Source organism: Epinephelus moara, chromosome 5 (genome assembly GCF_006386435.1).
Source record: "Epinephelus moara isolate mb chromosome 5, YSFRI_EMoa_1.0, whole genome shotgun sequence".
NCBI lineage: Eukaryota > Metazoa > Chordata > Actinopteri > Perciformes > Serranidae > Epinephelus > Epinephelus moara.
Genome location: NC_065510.1, coordinates 42,050,905 through 42,076,881, shown reverse-complemented (window position 1 = coordinate 42,076,881; position 25,977 = coordinate 42,050,905). Strand labels below are relative to the sequence as shown.

General features: G+C 41.2%; 1 protein-coding gene across 4 annotated transcripts in view; it reads left to right on the top strand.

Moving 5' to 3' along the window:
• Nucleotides 1-25,977, top strand: part of rptor (regulatory associated protein of MTOR, complex 1) — a 277,608-nt gene that overhangs the window by 77,876 nt on the left and 173,755 nt on the right. For all 4 annotated transcript variants that reach the window (XM_050043590.1, XM_050043589.1, XM_050043588.1 and 1 more), the window contains exon 5: nucleotides 25,133-25,291. In XM_050043590.1, the coding sequence (XP_049899547.1) occupies nucleotides 25,133-25,291 (159 nt within the window). The remainder of the gene's footprint in view (nucleotides 1-25,132; nucleotides 25,292-25,977) is intronic.

Sequence of the window (25,977 nt, the reverse complement as noted above, 5' to 3'; positions counted from 1 at the left end):
ATGGGTACCTGTCTGTAGGCTCTCCACCTGTCAGTGAGACAAACATAAAAGACGTGCAGTCTAACTGACAAGGAGCGGTCATTACGCGTGACTATTACGCACGGTTGTGGCGGAGCTGCTCGTATGGGTACCTGTCTGTAGGCTCTCCTCCTGTCAGTGAGACAAACATCAAAGACGTGCAGACGAGGTGCGGTCATTACGTGCGACTATTACGCATGGTTGTGAGGTGCGCAGCGGCGGATCTCACAGCACACTGTTTATAAACCAGTTTACCAGTTTAATTGCAGGAAATGTTTAGTTTTAGTTTTAGTTTAGTTAGTATAAACATTCACTCTGCCTGTTGGAGAGATAGAGAGAAGATTAAAGCGTCAAATTGCGGTAAAAGATGCTGCATAAAAGACAGGCTACAACTTTTTTTCCATGTCCCCCCCTGGAATTATTCTCAAAAATTTTACTGTTTATTGTCCCCCCCAACTATGAAATGGGATTTTCGCCCCTGGTCCTGGTATTCATGTAGATGCGACTTGACACCCACCGTCCACCAAAAACAATGTTGCAGACCAAGTGCACATGGTAGTGGTCCCCCAGCATGACAGTAAGACATGCCATGCCACAAAAACTGTTCACCAATGGCCTGAGGAACATGATAAAAAGCTCAAGATGTAGACCTGGCCTGCGAATTCCCCAGACTCCGGTCCAATCGAGCATCGGTGGGACATGCCGATTTCCCACCTCATAACCCACAGGATTCAAAGGATTGGACACCAATGCCATGCCCCAAGGTTTCCCAGCACAACATTGCATTGTAACAACTGGCTGATCAGTTTATAGACAAAGTCTGAAATACAACCATGGAATTGTGACATAATCCCATAACTTTTTCAAAGTCAGCTCATTATTATGAAATGTTACATATCCTTCTCCTTTTCACAGTGACAAATGTTATTGTCGGTCATCATTTTCAACACAGCAGTTTTTATTTCAAGATGTTCTTAATCCAAAGTCTGTTTTTATGTCACAGTCATTTTTTTCAAAGTCTTTGTCTGTCAGTCAAGACAAACAAGGCAGAGCCAGTTATGTGTTTGTCTTTCCGCTTATTTAGACCAAAGCAGCAGCCAATCACAAAACCAACTGTGTCCTGTTTGTCTCGAGCTGAGTCTCAAAAATGTTTTGAATTATTTCAGAATGTCCTGCTTATAGTCCATAGTTTGTCTGTCGTTATTCTTTAGTGAAAAATCATAATGTTAAATTAGCACCACACTGAAACAGTTTCAGCAAAAACTAAACTTACTGACTTTCATGAAGATTGGATTTCTTGAAGAGCTGTTGTATTAGATTACAACAGATTTTGCAGGTGTACATGATAAACTATTGGTGGTTATTGGCATGGTGACTGTTTTGTGTAGGCACATACAGTAATACATCGCTGAGTTAATAGCATACAGCATGGTTTCAGCATACAGTAGTTGTTTGGACAAGGAATTCAAAAGTTATTGATTTCATATTTCATATTCATCAGGCAGATTAATAGAACTGTAAAACTTACTATTCAGTATACACAAAACATGTTTTGTACTCTAACCGCGGCATTGATTTTTTTTTTTATCAGGTGGAATTTAAAGGCGCTGTATGTAAGAATGTGGCCAAAACGGTTACTGCACTCAAATTCAAAATACTGCCGCAAGTCATGTCCGCCCCCCCTCCCCTACAGATTCGAGGTTGCTGGACAGCGGCACGCTGGAGACTGATTTGTTTGCCCACAGACGGCTGCCGTGGCAGGGCCACGTCGCCGCGTCTTTGATCTTCGGTTTTCCAGCGGACCGTTCGAGCAAGTCCGACTTCTCTGCTGCTAACGCTGCTGCCGGGATACAGCGGAAGAGACTGCTAATGCTATGTACTGGGACACTGCTAATGCTGCTTGCCGTGCTGCTGTAGCTCAGTCGTAACTGTAACTGATGCTGAGACTCTACTGACTGCGTGACTGGTAGACGGCGGTGGGTGGCGCAACAGGCCAAAACACAAATTCAAAACATAAACATGATTTGCGGACCATAAAAATAACGAATATTCTGGCCGTACTATTGTTGTCGGTGAGATCAGTATGTTATATGAACATTATTCCTTAGTCTCTGTGACATATTAGGAGGATTTTACGACTATTTGCTTTAGATTTCTTACATATAGCTCTTTTAAATGTAGGCAAATAGGTGCATGAGAAAAACAAGTCATTGGCTGTGGTCCAAGTCCTTTTCCTCAGGTCATGATGGCTGCTGAGCCACTAGCACTCTGAGTGGGAGTGCTAATGAGGAGACTGGGGAACCACACATGCAAACACACTCAGGCACAGAGCAGAAACGCACCTGCACAGTAAGGAAAAAAGAAGCAATAATCAAATTAACAAATTAATTCACACTAGCCGGCACAGACATACACACATTCTTTAACACAGATCTGCACACAGAGGTAATATGTCACCTCCAGCTCTGGTGTAGATATCGATCCATTGATCCAGTTAAAAATATGTCTCGTGAAACCCCTTGGCGCTCCTGCTGAGTTATTATAAGAAACTAATGCCCTCGATACAGACTTGGAAATGAGAAGAGAGACGCTCTGTTGTATAGTGTTGCTCTTTTCATTATGCAGTTATGTGTGTGTGCTTTACGTACATGTATCAGTGATTGCGTGTGTGTCTGTGTGTGCATCGGTCACAGAAACCTTACCCCTCTCCAGATGACCCTTGAGATTGAGAAAACACATCCTTAACTGGAGCACAGACCTGACCGACATCCTCTGTGTGCCTCATATAACATGACTGTGTTTGTGTGTTTAATGTCCGGATGGTGCTGTGTACAGCAATACCGGCTTTTTCTGAACTGAAGTGGATTGATTACATCCTACCCAGGACTCTGTCAGTGTGCATTTGTGTGTCATTATCATTATTGCCCTAGTGCTCCACATTTCTCAAATTAACCCTGAAACCCACATCCGACTCTCTGCTCTCTCCTCACTTACTTCCACTGGGGTTGAGCTGCTTTAATTTTCCCAAATGTGTAGGGCTGGCGCTGATTATTTTCATTTCTGAGTCTTCTGTTAATTTATTTTTAAAGTTGACAGATAATTATTGCTATATCTTAAAGCCCAATTTGTCTTGAGATCGCCTATTTTGTCCAAAGCCCAAAATATTCAACTAATAGTGATAAAAAACACACATTAAAAGAATGGAATCAGGAAGTGTTTGGTATTGTTTAGCGACGCACCGATTGTAGTATTCTGGGCTGATATCATTGTTTAAAATAACAATTTCGGGGTGCCCAGTAACTCAGTGGGTAGAGCGGGCGCCCCATGTGCAAAGAAATTCCAGGCTCGATTCCAGCCCGCAGCCTTTTGCTGCGTGTCATCTCCTCTCTCTCCCCCTTTCACACTTCAAATTGTCTAACTAACTAAACTATCCCATCTGCCAAAAATAATCTTTGAAATAATAATTTGGCCAATGGCTGATGGTTAATGGCCGATGGCCGATACTGATACTGATGTTTTTAGTGTTCATTGTTTATTTTGTTTTTGTTGTTTATCCCGTTTTGTGCCAGAGAAACAAAGATAACTTAATTAAAAATGAACTGTTTTATAGTCATTCAGTCCTTCATTACACTATCTTTGAATCTTTGACTTCAACCATACAATTCTTATATAATCTAATATTTTAAAAAAAACTGCTTTACACCCCTTTTTACCACATATATCATAATTCCCAATTTCTCCCTCAAACAACTGTACTTGTTTGTTTCTTGACAAAGAAGTTTAAAAGATTACATTTCAACACATCATGAGAACACTATAATTTACCTTCGCCCAATACATATTTTTATCGGATGGAGCTTGATCACATCATATTGTAGTGCAACCTTTGTTTTTCTAACAGCTAACTGCCTAGCCTCAGATTAGTTCACAATGTAGCATTATTGGGAAAACAATAGGGTGTGTGCTCTGGTATGTTGATAGAGAGTTTACTGCATCTTTTATCATGAAGGCGTCCTGGGGGAAGAGCTCTGTTTGTCCCAAACATATTTTCAATCATGCTTGTGATGACAGGAGGCCATTAGTCTCGAGCCCGGCTTTTATACCTGAGCAAAATTGATGTGACACAATTAAAAAACACACACTGCCGTCAGTGAATGTCATTGTATTTGCTGATAGGCAGATGATGGCCAACAGGGCAAACATCAGCTGATACCAATGTTGGGCTGATGAATTGGTGAATAAGTATCTTGTTGAAAACTGTTTGCTGATAGTCATAATTCTTTTCTTTCCATTAACTAATCAATCATGTGACTAATCATTTTAGAACTCATTTTATCTTGCAGCAACACAAATCTTTGAGCTCCTGCACTTGACTGAGTCAAGCAAAGACTCAGACAGTACAATGAACAAAATATTAAAAGAAGGTGAACAATACACTGCCAACATTTCGGTCGGGGATTCTGGTGTATTATGCTAGTAGCAACTAATGTAGCCTGGAGCTTCTACCCTCAAGTAGAGATGAGCTGCAGGCTGCAGAGGCCTGCTAATGTCAGTTCTTTCAGAGGGCTCATTTATGCTCAACGTTAGTTATGGAGACAGAGAGGGAGGGAGCCTACTGTTTGTACTCTGTGTTCATTTTGTCTGTATTTGTGCACGTTTTCTGAAAGCTTCTGAATACAAATGAAAAAGAGCTTTACCACTGGAGATTGTGGCAGCAGTATAGCGTATTTCAAGCGACATATCACTGTAGTAGACGACGAAGAAATATGAATAATGACAGAACAGAATGAATCTGTAATATGCTAGAAAGACTTCTCTATCAACATGTCGGGATGTATTTAATGGCTGCATCGACCTCTGCTGTCTATAACGTTATGTCAGTTTAAAGGTACAATATCACAACCTCCTCCACGTCGCCTTGTTAGTTGTTGTTGTTGTTGTTGTGTGAATCTTTTGACTCTGCCCTCTAGTGCCATCTGTTGGCTGTATCTGTTCCATCATAAAGGAGTCATGGAAGTATGAGGGCAGTGACGTTTTCAAACTTTGAAATGAACACATCTATTTTTGTAAGTTAAGGGAGCATATATGAGCCTTAACTCCACACCCCCAAATATATTTGATGTTTAAACAGTCCTTAGCCCCAACCAATGCTGTCTGAAGTGACATCACTTCAGTAATTTATTAGACTTCACACTCTGGAGCCACAAAAGGCTACAGAGTTCCCCTTCATATACATATAATACAGAACAAACTAACGCATTTCTAAGCATATGTTAGCTTTTTGGTACATTACATCTGCGTAAATACATTTAACAGAAATATGTCCCTAAATGTTATATTGACTTTTATATACTGCATTAAGAAGCCACGGTAGGATGATGTACATATAGAAATGACGCTGGCTGTGTTAGAGCATAAATAGGCTGTTGACCGAGGCTTTAAGCAGGATGTCTCACAACACAAATGGCTTAATGTGTCTGTGTGGGTTTGTTTGGGCTCTTATCATAACTCATTATTCTACCTGATGATGTAATTGATGGTAGGATGTGGCTATGAGCAACCATCCAGCGTCACAGGACAAATGACTAACTTGTTATTAACTGCATCTTGCATTATCATTTTACCTATTCACTAGATTGTTTTAATAAAGAATTGTTGTTAACTCCTTAGCTTATTAATTCTTTCAGGAAGTCATGACTTTATTATGCTCTTCATCAGTTACAGGCCGCTGTAGGATGAGCCCTTTGAAATCAGGACTCTGGGTGATAATGAAAAGGTTTTAATAAAACTTAGATTTGACTTTCAGTAGATTAGAAGTACATAGACACACTGTCACGACATCACACAGAGTCAGAGACAGCAGCAGTCCCTAAGCTCTGTCTCCAGGCTAATGGTTTGTGGCACTCTTGCCCGTACCAATCCCTCCTCAATCACCAACTGGTGTAAGTCTCCCTGCAGGTGGCTGGAAATGAGGGCAGCAGTTGATTAGAGCGGAGGAGAGCGCTGTAATAGGCAGCCGGCTGCTCGGGCTAAGAATAGCTGCTTCAGTGCATCAGTCGGACCACAGGTTACTGTGACTTACTGAAGCTTTCAATGTTTCCAATCGCACTGTCAGACAAATTTAACATCTAATGTTTGGCCTTCTTTGCTTCACAGAGACAGTAGTCTAGAAATTCACACATGCATTTCAGGTATGTGTATTTTAGATCTTAAGATGACCCTGTCCTCACGTCTTCCTCAAGGACACATGTAACAGCAAACATAGAATTAAGTGTCTTTCTGGTGTTGTAGTTTCATGGAGTCTCATTTTACCACTAGAACACTTGCAAGGCATCTTACAGCTGATTTGCTGGTTATTGTTCCACCTGTGGTCACCTCCATCTTGTTACAGTGGAGTCCATTAGTATTTGAACAGTTATACTTTTTTGTTGTGTTTGCTCTGTACGCCAGCATACTGGATTTGAGACAAAACAGTGAATATGAATTTAAAGTGCTGAGGTTCAGCTTTGATTAACTTTAAATCCACATCAAATGTACCATGTAGGGACTGAGCCTCAGTTAAACACAGACCCTGAACTTTTAGGTACCAAAAGTAATTGATTACATCGTATCATGTCTAATATTTGGTTAGAGGGCAGCAACTTAAGATAATCTTCATTATCAGTTGATTATTTTCTTATTTTGTTATTTGGTAAGTCTACAAAATGTCAAAAATGGTGAACAATAGCCCATCATGATTTTTCATGCAGTTGTATCATCTTAAACAAGCTTATTCCCCCTAGATTGGTGGTTTCAACCTTTTCTATCATTTAGTAGATTGATGACCCCTGACGAAGTGACATATTTTAGACTGTAGATATTTCATATTTAATGCATATAATAACAGTACAGAACAATTGACCAGTTGACAATTAACCTAAATAGTGAATGCTGTGTTTTGTATAACATGTAGTTTGGATAAATCTTGAGCAGGTTATTTCCTGTGATGATTAGTGACTGATTAGTTTTTGGTGGTCATTAGTCAAAGGTAAAGGTCATTATGACCGCTTCTGTCTAATTATCATGAATGTGGTATCTCAAGATACTAAAATTTGGCACAAACATTCACTTGGACTCAACGATGAACTGATTAGATTTTGGTGGTCAAGTGTCAAGTCTATGTCCAATTGGACTGCAGTGACAAAGTGTAACGGAAACTGATTTAGTAAATAAATCATAACACACATGAATCATGTGGCTGAAACGGACACTCAGGCTTCCACTACAATGAAGAGATGAAAAATAACAGCAAAAGAAAACATAAGATCCATGTGGCACAATTGGGAGACATCCATTATTAAATGACTGGGGCTCTTTTAATTACATCATCTTGTTGTGCTTTCTTCTGCAATGGTTCCATGACACCTAGCTGGAGAATTAGTGTCACCAGCTGTTTATCTCCTTGTGCTCAATTCCTAATGTTCCCCTGAGTCTAATGGATTGTCTTGCAAATTTTCTGGGAAGTGTCACAGTTTAAAGACATATCGACTACACTGTCAGTGTTATTCTGAATGGTTTGCTCAGAGCTTCTCATGTTTCAGTTTTCATCACCTGCCGGCCCCAGATAAGGCCAAATGACTTAATTACAAATACACACACACACACACACACACACACACACACACACACACACACACACACACACACACACACACACACACACACTAACAACACAAAAGACCTAGGAGAGCTTCTCGGAACTCAGCTTTTAATTGGACTGGTGCTTTCGAGGTCTTGGTGCCCCTACTCTATCACACACATGTACACTACATACACAAATACTCACATAACATGTTCACAAAGCTTTTAATCTAATGCAGCTTCCCGATTCTGATACTGAATCAGCCATGTATGCTGTTCATGAACATTTCTGAGTGTCCTTTGTTCTCTGCTGTTTACCAGTCATGCTGTTGATAATAATTCTAATAGGAATGTGTTTTGCTGACTGCCTGAACACCTAAGCTTAAGTTTCTTCCTAGCATTCAAATTAGCACTTGTATTGGACTCAGGGCTGACCAACCCCTTAGGGGGAGGGTGAAGACAAAGTAAAAGAGAGCTAAGTCAGAAAGGTTTTCAGGAACTAAGTTTTTTTATTGGGTCCCTAGTTTCCCAGCTCATGTTCTGTACAAATTTAGTGGTCTGAACACTACAGAAGATGGTAGACGAAGGATATATTTCAATAATTGTTTTCAGAAAGTCATATGAAACAGTTTGTTCACTCGTGTTTGAAGCAGTTTGTATTTGAAATCTTGTTCGTATTTTCTCACTGTTTAACGTGCAGCACACAAGCACTTAGTGCATTTGGACCTTCTGCCAGTTACATAACCCATGTCACTTAGTCAGCTGCAGCAGCAGTGTTCTGACTCCTGCTGCTCGCTTCAAGCATCAGACTTGTCTTAAACACAAGAACAGATTAAGAAGAAATGCAGTCATGAGTTTTGCTGTTCCATTAGATATCTCCCTTTTATATCTTTACCAAGTTATAAGCACTGGGAGGTCAATTTGTTCCCTTCTTGAGAACATGCTAAACATTGGGTGAGTATTTGACTTTTTAAAATGTCTATTTGGTGTTATTGACTACAACTCCTTAAAAGTGCAATCATCCACACCTCTGAAGCCTCAGTTTCGGGACTGATAAATGGCTGTATGGGTAACGTCGTCTTGACAGGAGGTGTGTGCTGGCAGAAAGAATGAGACATGTCATCTCTCCCTCTGCTTCATCTGACCTGCTGTGAACTGACTCAGTCCGGACACACTGGCCCCAGCAGGACTGCTGTCACTGTGCAAATGGCTGCCACCACGCAGGCCTGCTATTTATCAAACTGGCTGTACTTTCTCAGCTAAATTTGAATAAGTATACTTTATTGATCTCTGGAGGGAAATTGTCTTTTTGCTTGCCCCCTCTCCAGGTCAGATGGCATGGCTAATTGCAGATCAGTATTGCTGGAATCCATAGGGTTTCGAGTTTCCCCTTTTCATACCTTGCGAACAGAAATCTCCAATTTTTTTACTTGCTTAAATGAAACTGAATAAATGCAGAGAGAGCATCTCCATGTCCAGTACTCTTTGTTGATCAGACTTCTTTTTAGATATATTATTGTTTTCATAATCACATTATTGACGAGTGGTTGAGGTGATATAAGGACATGAAAACAGTGTTATTACAATGTCAAAAACAAAACAAAAGGAGATCATCAATAAAATCTGAGTTTACGGGGTCACAAGCGTGTATTTAAACATCCATTCTTCTGCTCATCTGTACGTTTTCTGCTACTTATCTGGGTTCTGGGTTGCAGTAGCAGCAAGCTTAAGCATAGCAAAGGTGTGGACTTAATAACTGTGTGCGGGGCCCTTTGACTTTCTCGTGTAAGTGACCTAGGCAGTAATAAAATCTGAACACACATGGTGAGCTGGAGACACACGATAGACACAGCTGTGATGTGTCTTGGCTTTCCACCTGTGTTTGGATCACCAAAACGCATGTTAATATCGGGTCTAAACAAGCTCCAGGTGAAGGTTAGAATGTAGATTGATAAATTAATCAACCTAATTGAATGATCCTCACCACACAAGTCTGGTACAGTGTCTGTGGTGCTGCTGATGCCAAACCATTCCTCAATCCATTCTGTCAATCATATGTTTCCTCTTACCCACTCTCGTGAACAAGAACTCAAAATACTTGATGTCCCTTACTAGGGAAGGCAACTCACTGAAGGGTGCCATCCACTGTGTTCTTGCAGAGTACCATCGCCTCAAACTTGAAGGTGCTGAAGCTCCCACTTGCTGCTTCACACTCTGCTCCAAACCCTCCCACTCAAGGTCATGGTCTGGATAAGCCAGCAGAATCTCACCATCCCCAAAAAGCAGAGATGCAATATGTAGACCACTATAATGGCTTCCCTCAAGATTTCATCCATGTAAATCACAAACAGAATCTGTGACAAGGCACAAGCCTGGCAGAACCTAACACCCACTGAGAAGTAGTTTGACTTCTTGCCGAGAATGCTGTCAAAGCTCTTATTCTGGTTTTACATAGCCCAAAGAACAAGATATCTCAACTTTCTCAAGTACAGAGAGCACATGTAGATTGGATGGGCAAACTCCAATGACCCCTCCAGGATCCTCGTGAGGGGAATTAGCTGGTCGACTGTTGTGCAGTCAGGATGAAAACAGCATTGCTCATCATGAATTTATACTCCATGTCCTAAAATATGAAATATGACCGGCTGTTATTAAAAATACAAAAGCCTGGCAGGCTTCAGTGTAGCGTACAGTAGTATCACTGTCACAGCTTTCGAGACAACAGTGGATTTGTTGTTTTTTAAAACAATCCCTTAGTCCAATCAATCCACTCTAGAGATGACACTCTGATCTACCTGAGTGTGCTGTAAAAGCGATCAGCAAAGGCGTGATTGAAAGTAATTTCTCTCTGTCCAGTTGTCATTTTTATCAGCGGTTGTCGGCTGTTGAAGACTCTTTCCCTTGACCTAGACTAGATTCTGACTCACACAATGTCATCATTGACGTCATGTTTTTGACTTTTACATTTTGCGTGCGTGTGTGTGAGAGACCTGCTTAATGTGCTCTTGTGACACATATTGTACAGTGACAGCCTTTTCAAAATTCCATTCAGTTCGAGTGTCTGTGTCTCTGTGATGTGACTGCCTGTAGTATTGGCAAGGTGCAGCTAGGAGCATTGACACTCATTTTCAAAGCTCCATGAGAGGTTGTACGAATAAGCACAGTATGTTCTTTATACACATGTTGTCACAGCATCATTTTTAGGATCAATGAAAAGTCATATTTGATGGTTTTTGACAAATACATGTAGCAGGTTCAATGTGGGTGCTAACGTTACGAAGCCTTGAGCTGTCTTAAGGGTGTCTTATAGCAAAGCTCCTCAACATTTTTAAGACAAAGGACCCCTTAGTTTAAAGAGAGACAGAGCAGGGACCCCCTGCTACATACATTATATAAAACTGAATTGCACGTGAGATAATTCTCTGAACATTTTCTCTCATTTGTGCTTGCCCATAGCTGCTAAGTCAGCAGCAGTTGTAACATGGCTAGGCGCATTAGGTTCACTCTCTGCACTTTCACTGGTGGTTTCTGAGGTGGGAGGTGTGTCAGAGTCTCTGGCTTAAAAAGTTATAGTACAATGATCCATGAATGTCTGTACGCTTGGCGCAATGATACAGCTAATTGGCTAATATGGATAAGTGCTGCACAGTGATTTAGTGTTGGCTGGCTTAGTTTTTACGGAATGTTTGAAGGCAAACTGTTAGGTTGGCATGTAAATCTGTATCACTTATTTTGTTACTCTATGTTCTTAAATTAATACTTTCTTTTTAACCAAATTGTTATATTGTCAAGAATACCGTTATCGCAAAAATACCCTGAAATATTGTGATATTATTTTAGGGCCATATCGCCCACCCTAGACCATGCCCACTTAGGAGAATGGTTGTGTGAACTATTTCTTAGCATTGACATAGCTTGTAATGCATTATCTTTTGTTGTAAAGTATGTTTGTTGTAATGTTTCCTGTGGTGTCCAATAGCTGTTGTACAACTTCTATGGAGAGAAGAGTCAAGGCACAACATCACTTTGATGTTAAAATCCTGTACATCCAATATTGTCAGACAGAACTCTTCATTGACTTGCAACATTGTCTAAAATGGCTTCATCCAACCAGGGATTTTGAAGAGCTGAGTACCACAGTAAGCCACAATATCTGTCAGTAGATGGAGTTCTGAAATTTCACAATAGGCTATTTATTGCCAAATTTAGCACTGTCACTCAGCAAGAGGGTTCCTGGTTCGACTCCAGGGTGTGGGGGGGGGGTTCGAACCCCATGGTGTGGGATCCCTTCTGTGTGGAGTTTGCATGTTCTGCCTGTGTAAGTGTGAGTTTTCTCTGGTACCCTTGCTTCCTCCCTCAGTCCAAAGATATTCAGGCTAGTTTAATTGGTGAGTCTAAAGCCCCGATACCTTTGGAACCAAAAGTAACCTTTCAGACATGGTGCCTAGACCCTAGCGTTTCCACCACAAACGGTACTCTTAAATGTGGGCAGGGATGTTGTCACCCATTGCCCCGTCCAGCACTCATTGTATTTACTCTTCACTGATGACACTCAGTATGTTTACATGCAGCTTGAGAAAATTGAATTATTGGCTTAATTCAACTGAAACCGGACTTTTAAATGCATGTAAACAGCTTAGTCCGACTGAAATTGGACTATCCGTAGCTCGACTAACACACCTAGATAATTCGATTGAAAATCAAAGTATTGCTGTATGTATCCACTTGGTCCGACTGGAGTTGGACTTGGTGTTCTGCACATGCACCACTTTTTCTTTGGTGGGCTTTCACCCAGAAGAAGAAGGAGATGACGTAGCAGCAGTACAGTAACTTCCTGAAAAACAAACAAACACCATGGCCACCGAGAAGCAGAAGACGCACTTCTGGATGGACGTGGAAACTGCATTCATGCTCTGACAGCTAAAGGAGCTAAACAGTTTATGGATGGTAGGAAAAAGCCAAACGTGGATTTATTTAAAAAAGTTTCTGAAGAAGAACCGGAACTAGGTTGATGTTCAATATGCACTATATTAAAAAGGACACAGCGCCACCTGTCGAGGCGGAGTCAGACGTACTTGATCAGAAATCCGATTTTCTCTTCTGCATGTATACCCAGACAAGACGAGAAGTCCGATTTGACTGATTAGCCAAGCTATGAGCCTAGCTCAACTACTGCGTGCATGTTAACGTACTGACAGAGGATGTCTGCACCTTTTTTATTGTCCACAGAACGAGGTTGCACACTGACATTTTCAGAACAAAATAAAACAGGCTGCAATGAGAGTCTCTCTCCATGGGATATTTAAAAATAGCGGGTTTGTGCATTTAGTCTTTCAAAGGGAAGCTCAGGGGTTTAGTGTTGCCAGGGCCCTCAGGAAAGGCACTCCTCAATGCTTTTTTTTTTCTCCAACTGAGGATTAGAATATATGCAGTTCACATAAACCAGTTGAAATGAATATATATAAATGCTTGAAGATCCACTCATTACTCAAAGTGTATGTCATATAAAAACTAATGGAATGGTCAAAGTTGTCACACTGACATGATTCACATCGTCAACTCATGCATTGAGTAGCATTACAAGTAAACGTTCCACCTTAAAAGTTGCTGGCTGTCAGCCCACTGTACTAAGTTATTTTTTTTTCTGCAGTGTTCACAGCTCTGCCTTTTAGTACCAGATCTGTGTGCTAGGTATCCCAAAAAAGGGGTGACCAAAAATGGGAATGGTATGGCACGGTTCCATTGGTACCATCCACAACTTTTCACAGTGGAAACGGAAAAAAGCGTACTGAACTTAACTGAACCGTACTGTACTGCTCGGTGGAAACAGGGCTTAAATTGGCTATAGGTGCGAATGGTTGTCAGTCTCCACGTGTCAGCCCTTTGATAGTCTGGCTGCCTGTTCAGGGTGTACACTGCCTTTCGCCTAATCTCTGTTGGGATAGGCCCCAGCCCCCTGCGACCCCTAAAAGGATAAGCAGTTACTGAAAATGAATGAATGAATGAATATTGCCATAATGCCCGACCCATATGCCACAGTTTGGAATGCCTTCTCTGATCCATAGCATAAACAAAAGAAAAAAGTTACCGTTGTTTTCACACTAAAAAAAAAACCCATTTCAGTCCAAAGATCAAAAGATGTCATTCTCAAACAAGTCCACCCAGACTGCCTCAAAGGCAGTCTCGGTCCTCTTGCAAGTAAACTCCGGAGGTTTTGTGTGGCTAAGAACATGAAAGAGATGAACCACAGCATTACGTGACATTGATATATTGAATAACGCACATATGAAGCTAAACAAATGTATTCCATTTGTTTGCTGATCATGGCAACCATTTCCCCCATCATGTTTCAGAGCAGGATGCATTTTCTCCTTCACTCTGACTCGAAGATGTCCATCGTTATTTATGACAAATGACGTCCAGTTACAGACTTGAATAATGCTCATATCTGTCTGAGCTCCTCATGACCACCACAGAAGATAGATAAATCCTTCAACCGCAGTGAAGCTCAGGATGATTTACTGTCACCTACCAGAATAAACTTATTAGAGTTTTCATCTTTTCCCCCCCTGTGGGTAAACAGAGTGCTAATGTTGAAGGATCAGTGACTGAAACTGTCCACTGATTGAGTTGCCTGTCAGTCACATAGTGATGAGTGTAGCTTATGTACACAATATAGAGAAGAGTCACCACCCTGTTGGTCTTGGTGGACAACAAAAATACACCTATGGTCGTAGGATGGTCCAGGTTTGTGTTTCTTTTCCCTCACAAGTGATCTGTGGCCGGCATCATCTTCAATGGAAAACATTGACCATTAAGCTATCACAGAGAGATTAGTTAGCTACAGCGTTGACATGTATTGTGTAAACTGGCGAAAGCAACAGTCACCTTCAGCTAATAATGCAGTGTTACATACATCTTTTTCACATTGCTGTTTGCTAATAAAAACATAAGGAGAGATAAAAGGTGTGTAAGATATTTGTAAACCAGTCCTGGTAATTTGCCAACCAGGAGCCAGATCCAAAATGAACAACCCAGTCTTACTCCCAACTCGTCAGATACCGACGCATGGTCAGTAGCCTGCTGGCAACACACACTGCTGCATAGAGGCACCCTTAAGCTGTGGTCAGACTCTAGCAGATATTTAGTTGGGGTAGGAATATTTGGGAATCTCATAAGTCAAATCTTCTTGTCATGTCACTCCCTGATAGACCAGGAAAAACAGAGACGAGTGTTTTTTTTTTTTTTTTTCAGATCAGCTCAGTAAGATCAGGTAAAAAACATACTGAAACAAACTCACCTCTTTTACTTTGCTTCTTCCTGCATGTCTTTCATTTTTCTCTCTGTTATCTCTCTGTAGGTGTACATTACATCTAAACAAGCCCAGTGTTACTCACATGTTGATTGGTGATTGAGAGGTCAGAGGTTGACTTTACTCATTTCCTCTATCTGACAGAGTGCCTGCTGCTGTCACTGTCATCAAGCTCAACATGTCCTTTGAGTTTTATTTAACATTCAACTTAAATGAACGGCAGCATCCACGGGAGTAATGAAATGCATTCCATTAAGCTCTTAAATATTACTCCTTGTTATTAATTTGCATACTTAAAGGGAAAGTTTGGGTTTTTTGAAGTGGGGTTGTGTGAGATACTTATCCATCGTAAGTGTGTTACCCACAGTAGATGTCAGTTGGCAGTTTGGAGAAGCAGAGTGGAGTACTGGCACGGAAGCTAAGCGGTGTACTGCTGTGGACAGCAGCAAAGCATATTTTTGTCACCTAAAAAAAGACCTCAAATATCAGTTTAGGTGCACGCTGTATTTTAGAATATTTTCACTGCTTTACCTGCTCGTCAGACAGCCACCTCTCTCTTCAAAGCCACCAGACTCAGTTTACAAAAACAGTCATTTTAGCTTGCAGAACACAGGAGCTGCTGGTCTCTGTGATTTTGGTACAGTGATTACCACTGTTGCTTCACAGCAAGTGAGGGCGTCTAGGGCCCTTCTGTGTGGAGTTTGCGTGTTCTCCCCATGTCAATGTGGGTTTTCTCCAGGTTGTCTGACTTCCTCTCACAATCAGAAGACATGCAGGTAAGGTTAACTGGTTGCTCTAAATGCCGGTAGGTGTGAATGTGTAAAAGGTTGTCTGTCTTTATGTGTCAGTCCTTTGAATGTCTGGCAACCTGTCTAGGGTGTACCCGGCCTCTCGCCTAGTGTCAGCTGGGATAGGCTCCAGCTCCCCTGCAACCCTTAAGTGGATAAGTAGTTACGGATAATGACTGAATTAAAGAAAAAAAATGAATGGTGAATCTGAAGTAACCCTTTAAAACACCAAAGTCACAGAATGAATCTTACAAACTAACTGATCAAGGCAGCGGGAGACCAGCAGCTCCTGTGTTTCAGTTCAGGTGCCTGTCGGAAAGGGCCGTCTAATGACAGAGTAAAGCGGTGAAAATATTTTAAAGCAACACAATGGAGGATTGCACTTTTTACCTCACGGGGTCCTCCTACAGATGAAAAACGGTATTGTCAGTTACAGCTGTCGTAAAAATCTTTCTGCGCGTGCATTTGTTGACAAGCCAACGATACCAGTGTACTTCCTGAAGCTGGCCGTGTAATGCGCGATCATCATGTCTTCAGAACAGGTCAAGTAGCCTTATAGCATTTAGTACATACATGATTAGGCCGATTGCTTTATTTATTTATTCATCTTAGAAACTCAGAAATGAGTTGCTCTCTGCATGTCAGGGCTGACCTCCTCCTCACAGCATGCGCGCGCACAGACACACACACACACACACACACACACACACACAAAAACAAACTCAACAGAGTGAAGTCAGACAGCAGCAGAGAGGTCGTGCTGCAGATGAAGGGAATATAACTTAAAGATTACTCGAGTTGACGACAGTTTTGCTTGTTACTGTGAGTAAGTGTGATAAAACCTCTGCCAGCCAAGCCAATACTTTATCAATACATGTGATCAGCATGTAGAAAGCCATATTTCAATCTGCTCTGTCCGCAGTCTCTCATTCACCGCTATTATGATTTATGATCGTGGTCGACACAAGCACATCGCCCTCGCGGTGCTAACAGCAAAGTGTTAAAGACAAACTAAAATGAAAGCTGTCTGTATGTAGGCTAACTGTGTGTTCACACCAAACGCGATGGACGCGATGAACGCCACAAGTTTCCATTCAAAATCAATGTAGATGACGCGATGACACGTGATGTCGCTTCGGGTGACGCGTTTCAGGCGATAAGAGCGACGCGATGAAGTGATGACGCGTCCATTGCCTCATCGCGTGTGTCGCTTGAAGTTGAAAAATTTGAACTTTTCAAGCGACATCGCGTGACGCTGTGCCGCGACATCCAATCAGCGTTCATTTTCATAAAGAAATTATAAACAACTAACCGGAGACAGGTGGACAGGCGCTCCGCAGCTGGGATGGAGCGCCTGTAGTTGGTGTCCAGGCGGGAGATCCTTGTACCGATACAGGCCAACAGGTCCTCAAACTGGGCCAGCGTCAGCCTGAGGTACCGCTGGAAACGACCGTCATCCAGACGCAGCTCTTGCAGGAGGTGATGATATTCACCCAGCTGTGTGCGTTTCTGGAGGATTTTTGTGAACCCAGTCACGGCGGCGTTTGGGTCTCTGATCCAAATCAGATGTCCACAACAGATAAAGAGCAGCTATGGTAGTTAACTCAGCCATGGTTGACGAGAAAATAGCGGGAGGTGAAGAAAATTGGGGGAGGAGGGTTGCGTCATCGCGATTGAAGCGATGAAGCGATGATCAAAAAGGTGACATTTGTGATCAAGCGACGCGATACTCGCGTTACGGGCGATGACATCGTGTCCATCGCGTTTGGTGTGAACGCACAGTAACACTTTATCTTAAAATGTACCTGAGGCAGCCGACCTGCACACAGTGAGTCTCCTCAGTAGAGGGTAACAGCAGTAACAGCGCCAGGTCACCATCGGTCGGGCATCCCTCCTCCTCTTTCATTTGTTCGAGCTCTTGTTTTATCGCTCTCCCGTTTTCTTTTCTTTGTCTCCTCAGACAACACCTTCACCTTCTTCCTTTTCTTTGTCGCTTCAGCCATGACAACCACGTTTAACTTTGTTCACCTCGGTTCGGCTACGCTACTCTAAAGAGAGGAGGGGGAGATGACGTATGCCGTAAAACAGCTGAACAGCTACCCGAACCCCGAAACTGCATAGTGCCAGTGCAAGTGAAACAGACGCTCTCAAGCAATGATGGAGGTGTCATCCAACCTATTGTGAGTTGATGTACCATCACAAGGGTCTTGGATATATATTTTGAGGGCTCAAAAACTCCATTGTGTTGCTTTGAATATAGTGTGCACTTAAACTGATATTGATGTTTTCAGGTAGCTAAAATCTGTTTTGCTGTGACCCCCATGCACAGCAGTATATTGCTTCGCTTTTATGTCAGACTCCTGCCTGCTTCTCCAAACTGGGAAAGTGCTGACCGCCACTCTATGTAATACAGTGACAATGGATAAGTACTTAATACAACCACACTTTAAAAAATACCAACTATCCCTTTCAGGTAATTTAACACTCACTGTCTTAAATGATGAAACATGAAGTTGAGAAACATATTAAAAGTTAATGTTTCTGAGTATCAGTTTTCCATCAGTGTCTCTAGTGTGAAGAACAGAGATTAAATGATGCAAAACTGGCTGATTTTACCTTTAAGAAATAAGAGTCCTAACGCGACGGTAACTTGAAATGTTGCAAGACTTTCTAACTTGCATCCAGTTGTTTGCTGTCACCTCCTTTTTTTGTTGTCTAAAATGTAGCCTGATGTGTGTGACAGCCAGAGAGGCTCCCAATGCCCCTTACAACTTAACAGTCTGTATTTTAATTGCATCCTGAATGCTTTCGATACTTTGAAAAGGTCGCCTGTTCTCAGGATGTGACATGATGATAAATGGCGAAGGAGCAAGCACAGAACACACCTTTAAAAAGAGTTTGTTTCCTGTGGCCTTGATGGATATGATGGAGGTGTTTTATGGGGGTGGTGTGAGGTAAAGAAGCCACAGACAGACAGCGGCAGTTTGTTTCAACCTCTGCTCGGTCCCCACAGGAGGCTGGAGCTCCCCCCTCAGGTCAAGGTGGTTCATGTTAGGAGATGAGTGAACACACACACACACACACACACACACACACACACACACACACACACACACACACACACACAAACTCGAGCCTCCTTCTCTTAGAAAATTGTGATTGGTAAATTTAAATGGACTCTCGGAGGTGTCTTGCTCATAAATATGAATCTGTCTTAATCTCTCTATGCCACTTGAATTTATTATGCCCGACTGTCACGAATGTAAATGAAAAGCTTTGGTAAAGCATCTAAATACAATTGGGATTCTTCTGAAATAACAAGTACAAGCAGGAGAGTGTAAACACTTGCCCACCTGCCTGTTTCCCAGCTCTTTCTCTCTTTACTCATTTAATTCAGCTCTCCTCTTCCAAAATGATACCCCCACCCCCACCCCCTTCCATATGAGCTCTGATTTCAAATGCTATACCTCCATCACTGCAGGTCCCTCTCTAACACCATTATGCCATTCAAGATACCACTTGATATCTTCGGGATGAGTGCTGCGTCTCTCAGCATTCAGACGCGCCGATCTGATTATACCCAAATTGAATCAGCCTGTCAGCTCCGCTATCTCACCGCAGTTCAAACTCATCCAGATACGGGAAGCTGAGACGTGGCATCTTTGATCAAGGTCTGTTCAGTTTGGCCTCTGTAGGATGTGTGATGTGAAGAACAATGAGCAAGTGATGATTGTATTCCACAAATCAGGACGACGAATCACGGTTAATAATTAGGACTTAGCAGCATTTAAATAATAATCACACAGCTGTAGAATTTAAACACCAAGGATCATAAATTACTGTGTTGCTCAAAGAGTCATAAATACAGCTAACATGATGGGAAAAATTGTTATATTAATCGTTTTACATAGAACTTTGGGAAGACTTTCTCTTAAAAGGAAGGTTGTCTCTGGTGTAAACTGTATGATCGTAGAAATCCTCAAGTGAAAGCTGGTATAGAAATACTGAGTAAGTCTCATATGATCTCAATTCAGAGCCATGGCCAGGGTGAACAAATAAAGACGGGCTGCTGATAAAGGCTGAGTAAAAACATTGAGAAGAGGTTCACTAACTTGCACTGTAATAGCTCATAGGACACATTTGACATAATTTACATTTCCATAGTGCTAATTTAATCTGTGCAAAGATAGCAAAGCTATACTCACCAGTCTGCTGCTTTTAATTTCAACAGAAGTAGTGATGTTATTCAAGATTTATTCCAATCATTTTACTCAGCTGTTTTTGTAGTGTAACACAGTGTACTTAACCACGACTGAATTTAAAGTAAGCTAAAATCCTTAAGATATTTGGACCTATCTCCTCTAGGATTCAACTCAGGAGCACATGACACACAGCTAATACAGAGTTAAAGTGAACAAGCTGATTTATTGCAACACATAAAAGAAATAATCATTTAACCCAACAAGCAGATACGCTCCCATTCTAGTGAATAGCTTCATTTCCACAGCACGCACTGCACAGCGTCTCTGGAACATCCCAGAAGCGCCACAACACTAGAATGGGAGCGTATCTGCTACGCAGTGCACGGCGCTACTTTCACCGCATTGTGGATGTGCGCGATTGATCCAAAGACCTCCCCCCTTTAAACACATTGGCCACTAATAGTACCCCCTCGCCCCCGCCCCCCAACACGCACGCACATTGGCCTCCATTCGCCCTTTCCACGTTTCATCAGTCTTTACAGGGATGGGGGACTAGATTATCTAATTGAGCAGAATGTGTAAGTATCATAAATGTTTGTTTGCCACAGAGATTATTTTCTGCAGGAATCCAAAATGCAATGGAAAAATCCCATAGGCTTTTTGACGAGGGAACCAGGAAGACGTGAACTTCCACTTTGGCCTACAAAAAGTCCTGGGGCAATCTATTCTGAATTTATCAAGACGACATGTAAGCATTTTAGACATGTTGAGTTTGTGTTAAAGGTAAACAGCGTTATCAGCTGTTTTAAATTGAAGCAGATCAGAAAACAGCTGAAATTCTTATAAAATCTGATAAAACATACTTGTTATCAAACAGGGGAGTTAAGATTAAAGACCTGTCTCCTATATGAGCTGGTTTCAAATACAGCCCTGCTTCTTTGTGTATTTAAGGTAAATAATGAGGGATATTTTTGCCTAAGGCAGTTTTTAATGGATGAATTGTTAGGGTTTGTGTTTATTCCTACAATCACATCTTAAATTTATTAGATAAACTCGTAGACTGGAAAATTAATGGATGGTAACTACCATGATGGTAGGTTTGTGGACTCCTGTTTTGAAGCCTTGAGTTTGGCACTTCGGCTGGTGCCATCTTGGTTATCCGGAACCAGAAGTGGCAATATTTGGGCGACAGGCTGGCACTGTGGAAAAGCAAGGGGTGGATCTGACTGAGAAGCTGACAACCTGTCACTCAAAGCAGTCTGTCCTTAAATATGTATAACTTTTGGTTTCAGTAAAATATAAATGTGAGCGATGTAAAAGTTTACCCCTGTACAGTTGTAATGAAGGGAGAAATAAGCTATAGAGACCAAAATCATTTTTTGTACCAGGCTGTAAACATGTTTATTTCTACTGTAGAGTTGGGCATTTTAACATGGGGATCTGTGGGGATTGACTGGCCTCTGGAGCCAGCCTCAAGTGGCCGTTAGAGGAACAGCAGTTTTTGGCACCCTTGCATTGGCTTCATTTTCAGCCCTTAGAGATTGCTGCTTGGATGAAGTGTTCTCTTACCCCAAAACTTTGGAGATTGGAGGCCGTGCTTTTGTCTTACTGTTTTTGTTTGAGTGGTTGGAAGTTTTGTGAGAAGTTGAGGTTAAAATATGGCTGGTGCTGTGATTCAAAGCCATTTGACAGGAGGCAGCCTTTCTGGTAAAAGGCATGCTAGTTATATAACAGTGGGGCCTTGGTGAGTGTGATAATGATTCAGACTGGTCTAACCGGGCGCTTTTCTGTTGCATAACTAGTTGACACCTCTGTGTCCCTTCCATCCACGCACACGCACAGACACACAAACACACTTTTTTTAATGAAGTGAAAGAGCACAAACAATGTACATGTCCTCCGTCTCCTACTGTTACTCCTTCAAAGTTTCTCGAGCAGCATTTACACACAGACACAGATACACACACACACACACACACACACACGCGCGCGTGGCTACAGGCACGAGTTTCACACTGACTTCACTCTTATAAAATCACTGAGACTGGTGAAGTGTGATCTAAAGTAAGCAGCAGGTGGCGGAGAACACAAGTTGACAGCAGTAAAGCAACATGTGCACCACCTCAAACTCTGCTTTGTGTGTTTTTGTGTTTGTTTATATGTAGAATATATCTGCTTCAAATCTGCACTCAAGAAGCTCCGCTCTGCCTGATTTGTAAAACAGCATTATACAAGAGGTTTGCAGAACTGCTACTATATTGTGTCATATTTTATACCCTCCCTACTATCAACAGCTTGTTTAAAGTTCACACTCTGAAGTGTAAAAGCGTCCGTGTTTACCCACAAATTACTCTTGCTTTTGTTGAATTTGTGTTTCTCCAAATTAAGACCAAGTATCCTATAAACGCTATCAGCCCTGTGGTTTGATGCCTGGAGTTTTTTCAGCTAAATCATTATTGTTCAAAAATGTGAAAGGGCTTTTAAAAGGTTTGACATCTTTCAAAGCACGTCTTTGTTTGAGTCAATATAATATTGAATCGTTGCAAACAAAATGTCTCTTCCAGCTCTGCCAGCTTCTTAGTCACTTCAGAACTGAGTCAGATTTTTTATTTTTGTGCTGCTCAAAACAGAACGCACAAAGCATCCAACAAACAAACAAACAAAAAAACAAACAAACAGCTCACTAATATATTGTAACTGTAGTTTTTTGGTGAAATATATGAGGCTACACGTTTTGGTTAAGTGTATTGTAAATAATTTACGATTGTACTGGATGGTACAAAGTGATAAACATACAGTATACATATGGTTACAAATTCATGGAAAAACCAACTAAGTATTTTAAAAAGGTATTGTTCAGTCCTTAATATGAGATTCTCCAACCTGGGGAACTGAACTGGAGTCAAGAAAAGCATTCTTCTAAAACATACTCCCTCTTTTGATATTTTTATGATGGTGGTGAGGAGCTCTGTCTAAGGCTGGATAGACACTGCATTTTCATTGGTCTGCTGTGATCTTGTAATGCACACTGTATGTTTTTACCACTCCTTCTGCACAGCAAATACATGCAGTTTTAATGCTCAGATTTTTTAAAATGGAATGACTAGTTACAGTCAGTTCACACTGAACCTAAACATGGAATCCTCAGTTGGCTCTGACCATTGACAATAAATAATATTCCAATATGCCATGATGGGAAAAAAAAAACACTTGCTTTTGTGCAGTGTAATTTGCCCGCCTTACTCAGACTTCCACTGCCTTAACTTTTGTTGTTGTCCCACCGCATTTCCCCCGACGCTGCTGGGGGCCATTAAACATGAAATACGAAAGGACTTTCGTCAGTGTCTGATACTAGAAGTTACTGACCAAGCTCAGGTTTTTGACGTCTAAGACTGGGTTGGAAATTCCGCCAACTTCTAAAATTAGTCAGACGCAACCAATTTAGGCCCGAAGTCGGGTGACATGCAGTAATGTAACATCTGCTTAGTTTTAAGCTTTGTCTATACAAGCACAAGACACTGTGGCGCAGGCCTCTGTAGATGGCGTGCAAGCTATAAGCATGCAAAGAAGAGTGTAATCTCAAGATGTTTTTTATGCTCCAAAACAAAATGTTCTGTGGATAAATAAGAAGTCAACGAGTGTTACTGGAAGAACGTTAGTGGAAAAATAGGCTGATATCTCAAAGGTTTTTTTTTTTTTCTTTTTTTTTTTTTTTTTCTCAAATATAGCACAAACGTTCACTTTGACTCAAGGATGAACTAATAAGAATTTTATGGTCAAAGGTCACTGTGACCTCATAAAACATGTTGTCGGCCAAAACTCAAGAATTCATATGCTAATTATGGCAATACTTCACAGAAATGTCCAATAGCATTAAATGATTAAGTGATGACATCTTATATCCAAAAGGTCAAGGGTCGACATTACTCAACATCATATCTCAGGAATAGAAGAACATTTGGTCAGATACTGAACTGGTGACTCTTATTTTGAAACTGTGCTGATTTTAGAGCATGATAGGATGTTACCTGCAGTCTAGAAGCATCTGCTTCCATAATTCACTGGTCATATCTCTTCAGGTTAGTTCTGTCACTTTGTCTTTATGTGTCACTGTTGGCCTATTCAGAGTGCTTTTTGATGAGAACCTGTACACAGTAAGTGTTACAGTAGGACATGCCAGATATGCATTATAACATAGCTGAAGTTAATGTGAACTTGAGTTTGAAGAGTGGAACAGGAGTTATTTTAATTTTGCAAGAGAAAAATTATTTGCGACCTTGTCTGTTCTGCAGTTTGCAGCTCCAGCAAAGCTCTGCTTTATGAGGCTTTCTGGTTTGCAGAGGTTTGCTCTCTCCTCCATTGTTTGGTTGTTTCCTCAAATTTTCAGATACCTTGAGCAAATAAAGCATCTCCTTTATCTCTTAGCTGAACGCAGGTCTGACTCAACACTTTATGGACAATTACGTCATACTGCACCTTTTAGTAGGAAAATGTCGAATGTGACATGTCAAACGGAAAAATCCAGTGTTTTTTCTTCATAGCGAAGAGGCCTAGTTAAAGTATAAACAACCATGATGTAAGAGTGTGTTTCATTGTCCTCAAAGAAAGTCGGTTCTCCTGCCTGTTTGGTCATCATTGACCACAGAGAGTTCTCTGATTAAAATAAGCAGCAGTAAGTGCGTGTTTGTTAGATCATCCTGACTCTGGTGTTCTCTCATGTGGAGCATTGTGACGCACACAACATAAAGAAATCTGTAAAGAGAACCAGTGTGATGATCCCCTCCTGGCCCACCAGCCCAGTGTCTCATAGTTGTGCGTCTCTTTGTATTCTAACATGCATATCTCTTTCCCCATGGCATTGTTTGCTGTATGTTATATTTATTTAACCCGCACCAGTACCAGCAGGCATTGCATCATTTACCATGATGAATAGGGATGTAATGCTCAGCCTGCTCTTCTCGTTGTATCTCTTTGGATTTGCAGGCAGGATAAGTGGTCATCGTGTAAATGTGTGTTTTTATTAAACCCTTAAATGCCTTTTGTTACCTGAACAAAATGGTCAAATGTTATGATAGAATGGAAAACAATACATCACATAATGTCAAGCTTGAGATATGTAACAATTGAAATTTTAGTTTCAGATGTAAAACAATCATGCTGATGTGTTCGTCTTCTCCTTCCTGTTTTTCCAGGCACGTTACAAACAGAGTCTGGACCCCACGGTGGACGAGGTTAAGAAGCTGTGCACGTCGCTGAGACGCAACGCCAAAGAGGAGCGAGTCCTCTTCCACTACAACGGCCATGGGGTGCCACGGCCCACTGTTAACGGAGAGATCTGGGTCTTTAATAAGGTATGAAAAACACACATACACACATGAGAAATATGCTCTCATAATCACATACAGGAGCCACGGACCTCTAGACCCTTTACTGCAACAATGTTTCAAGTAGGGCTGCACAGTTAATTTAGATAGTATTGAAATATGGCCAACTGCAATATCCAAATTGCAGGATGTGTAATATATATTTTTTTTTTTATAAAGGTAAAATGTGTCACAACATACAGTTATGAATGAAGAGTTGTGGTGCGACAGAGACGCCCTGGCATACAACTCATAGTCCAGACGTATAGGAAGAACCCAGCAAAAATCACGTCATTGCCATTATTATATTTTTTCCAGTAAAAATAATATGCAAAAATAACCCTACCCATTAAAATCGCCACTTAAATTGCAATCACATTTCTTTTTTATTATTACTATTATTGCGCAGGTCTAGTTCCAAGGAAAACATATTATCTGTTGCTGAGATGTCACAGATTGCGTTTACATGTGCGTGAATAGGGAAATAATCAGTGTAAACAACATATTCTTATAGATTAATGCGGTTAAGTAGTAGTAGTACAATTCAGTTCACATTAATGAATACCAGTGGGGATGTGTTGCTTGCATTTCTTAAACAGTGGTCAGTTTATATGTGCCCAGATCACGTCATACAGGGAGCTATAGTGTGTTCAGGGCTAGTCAAAGACATGTGT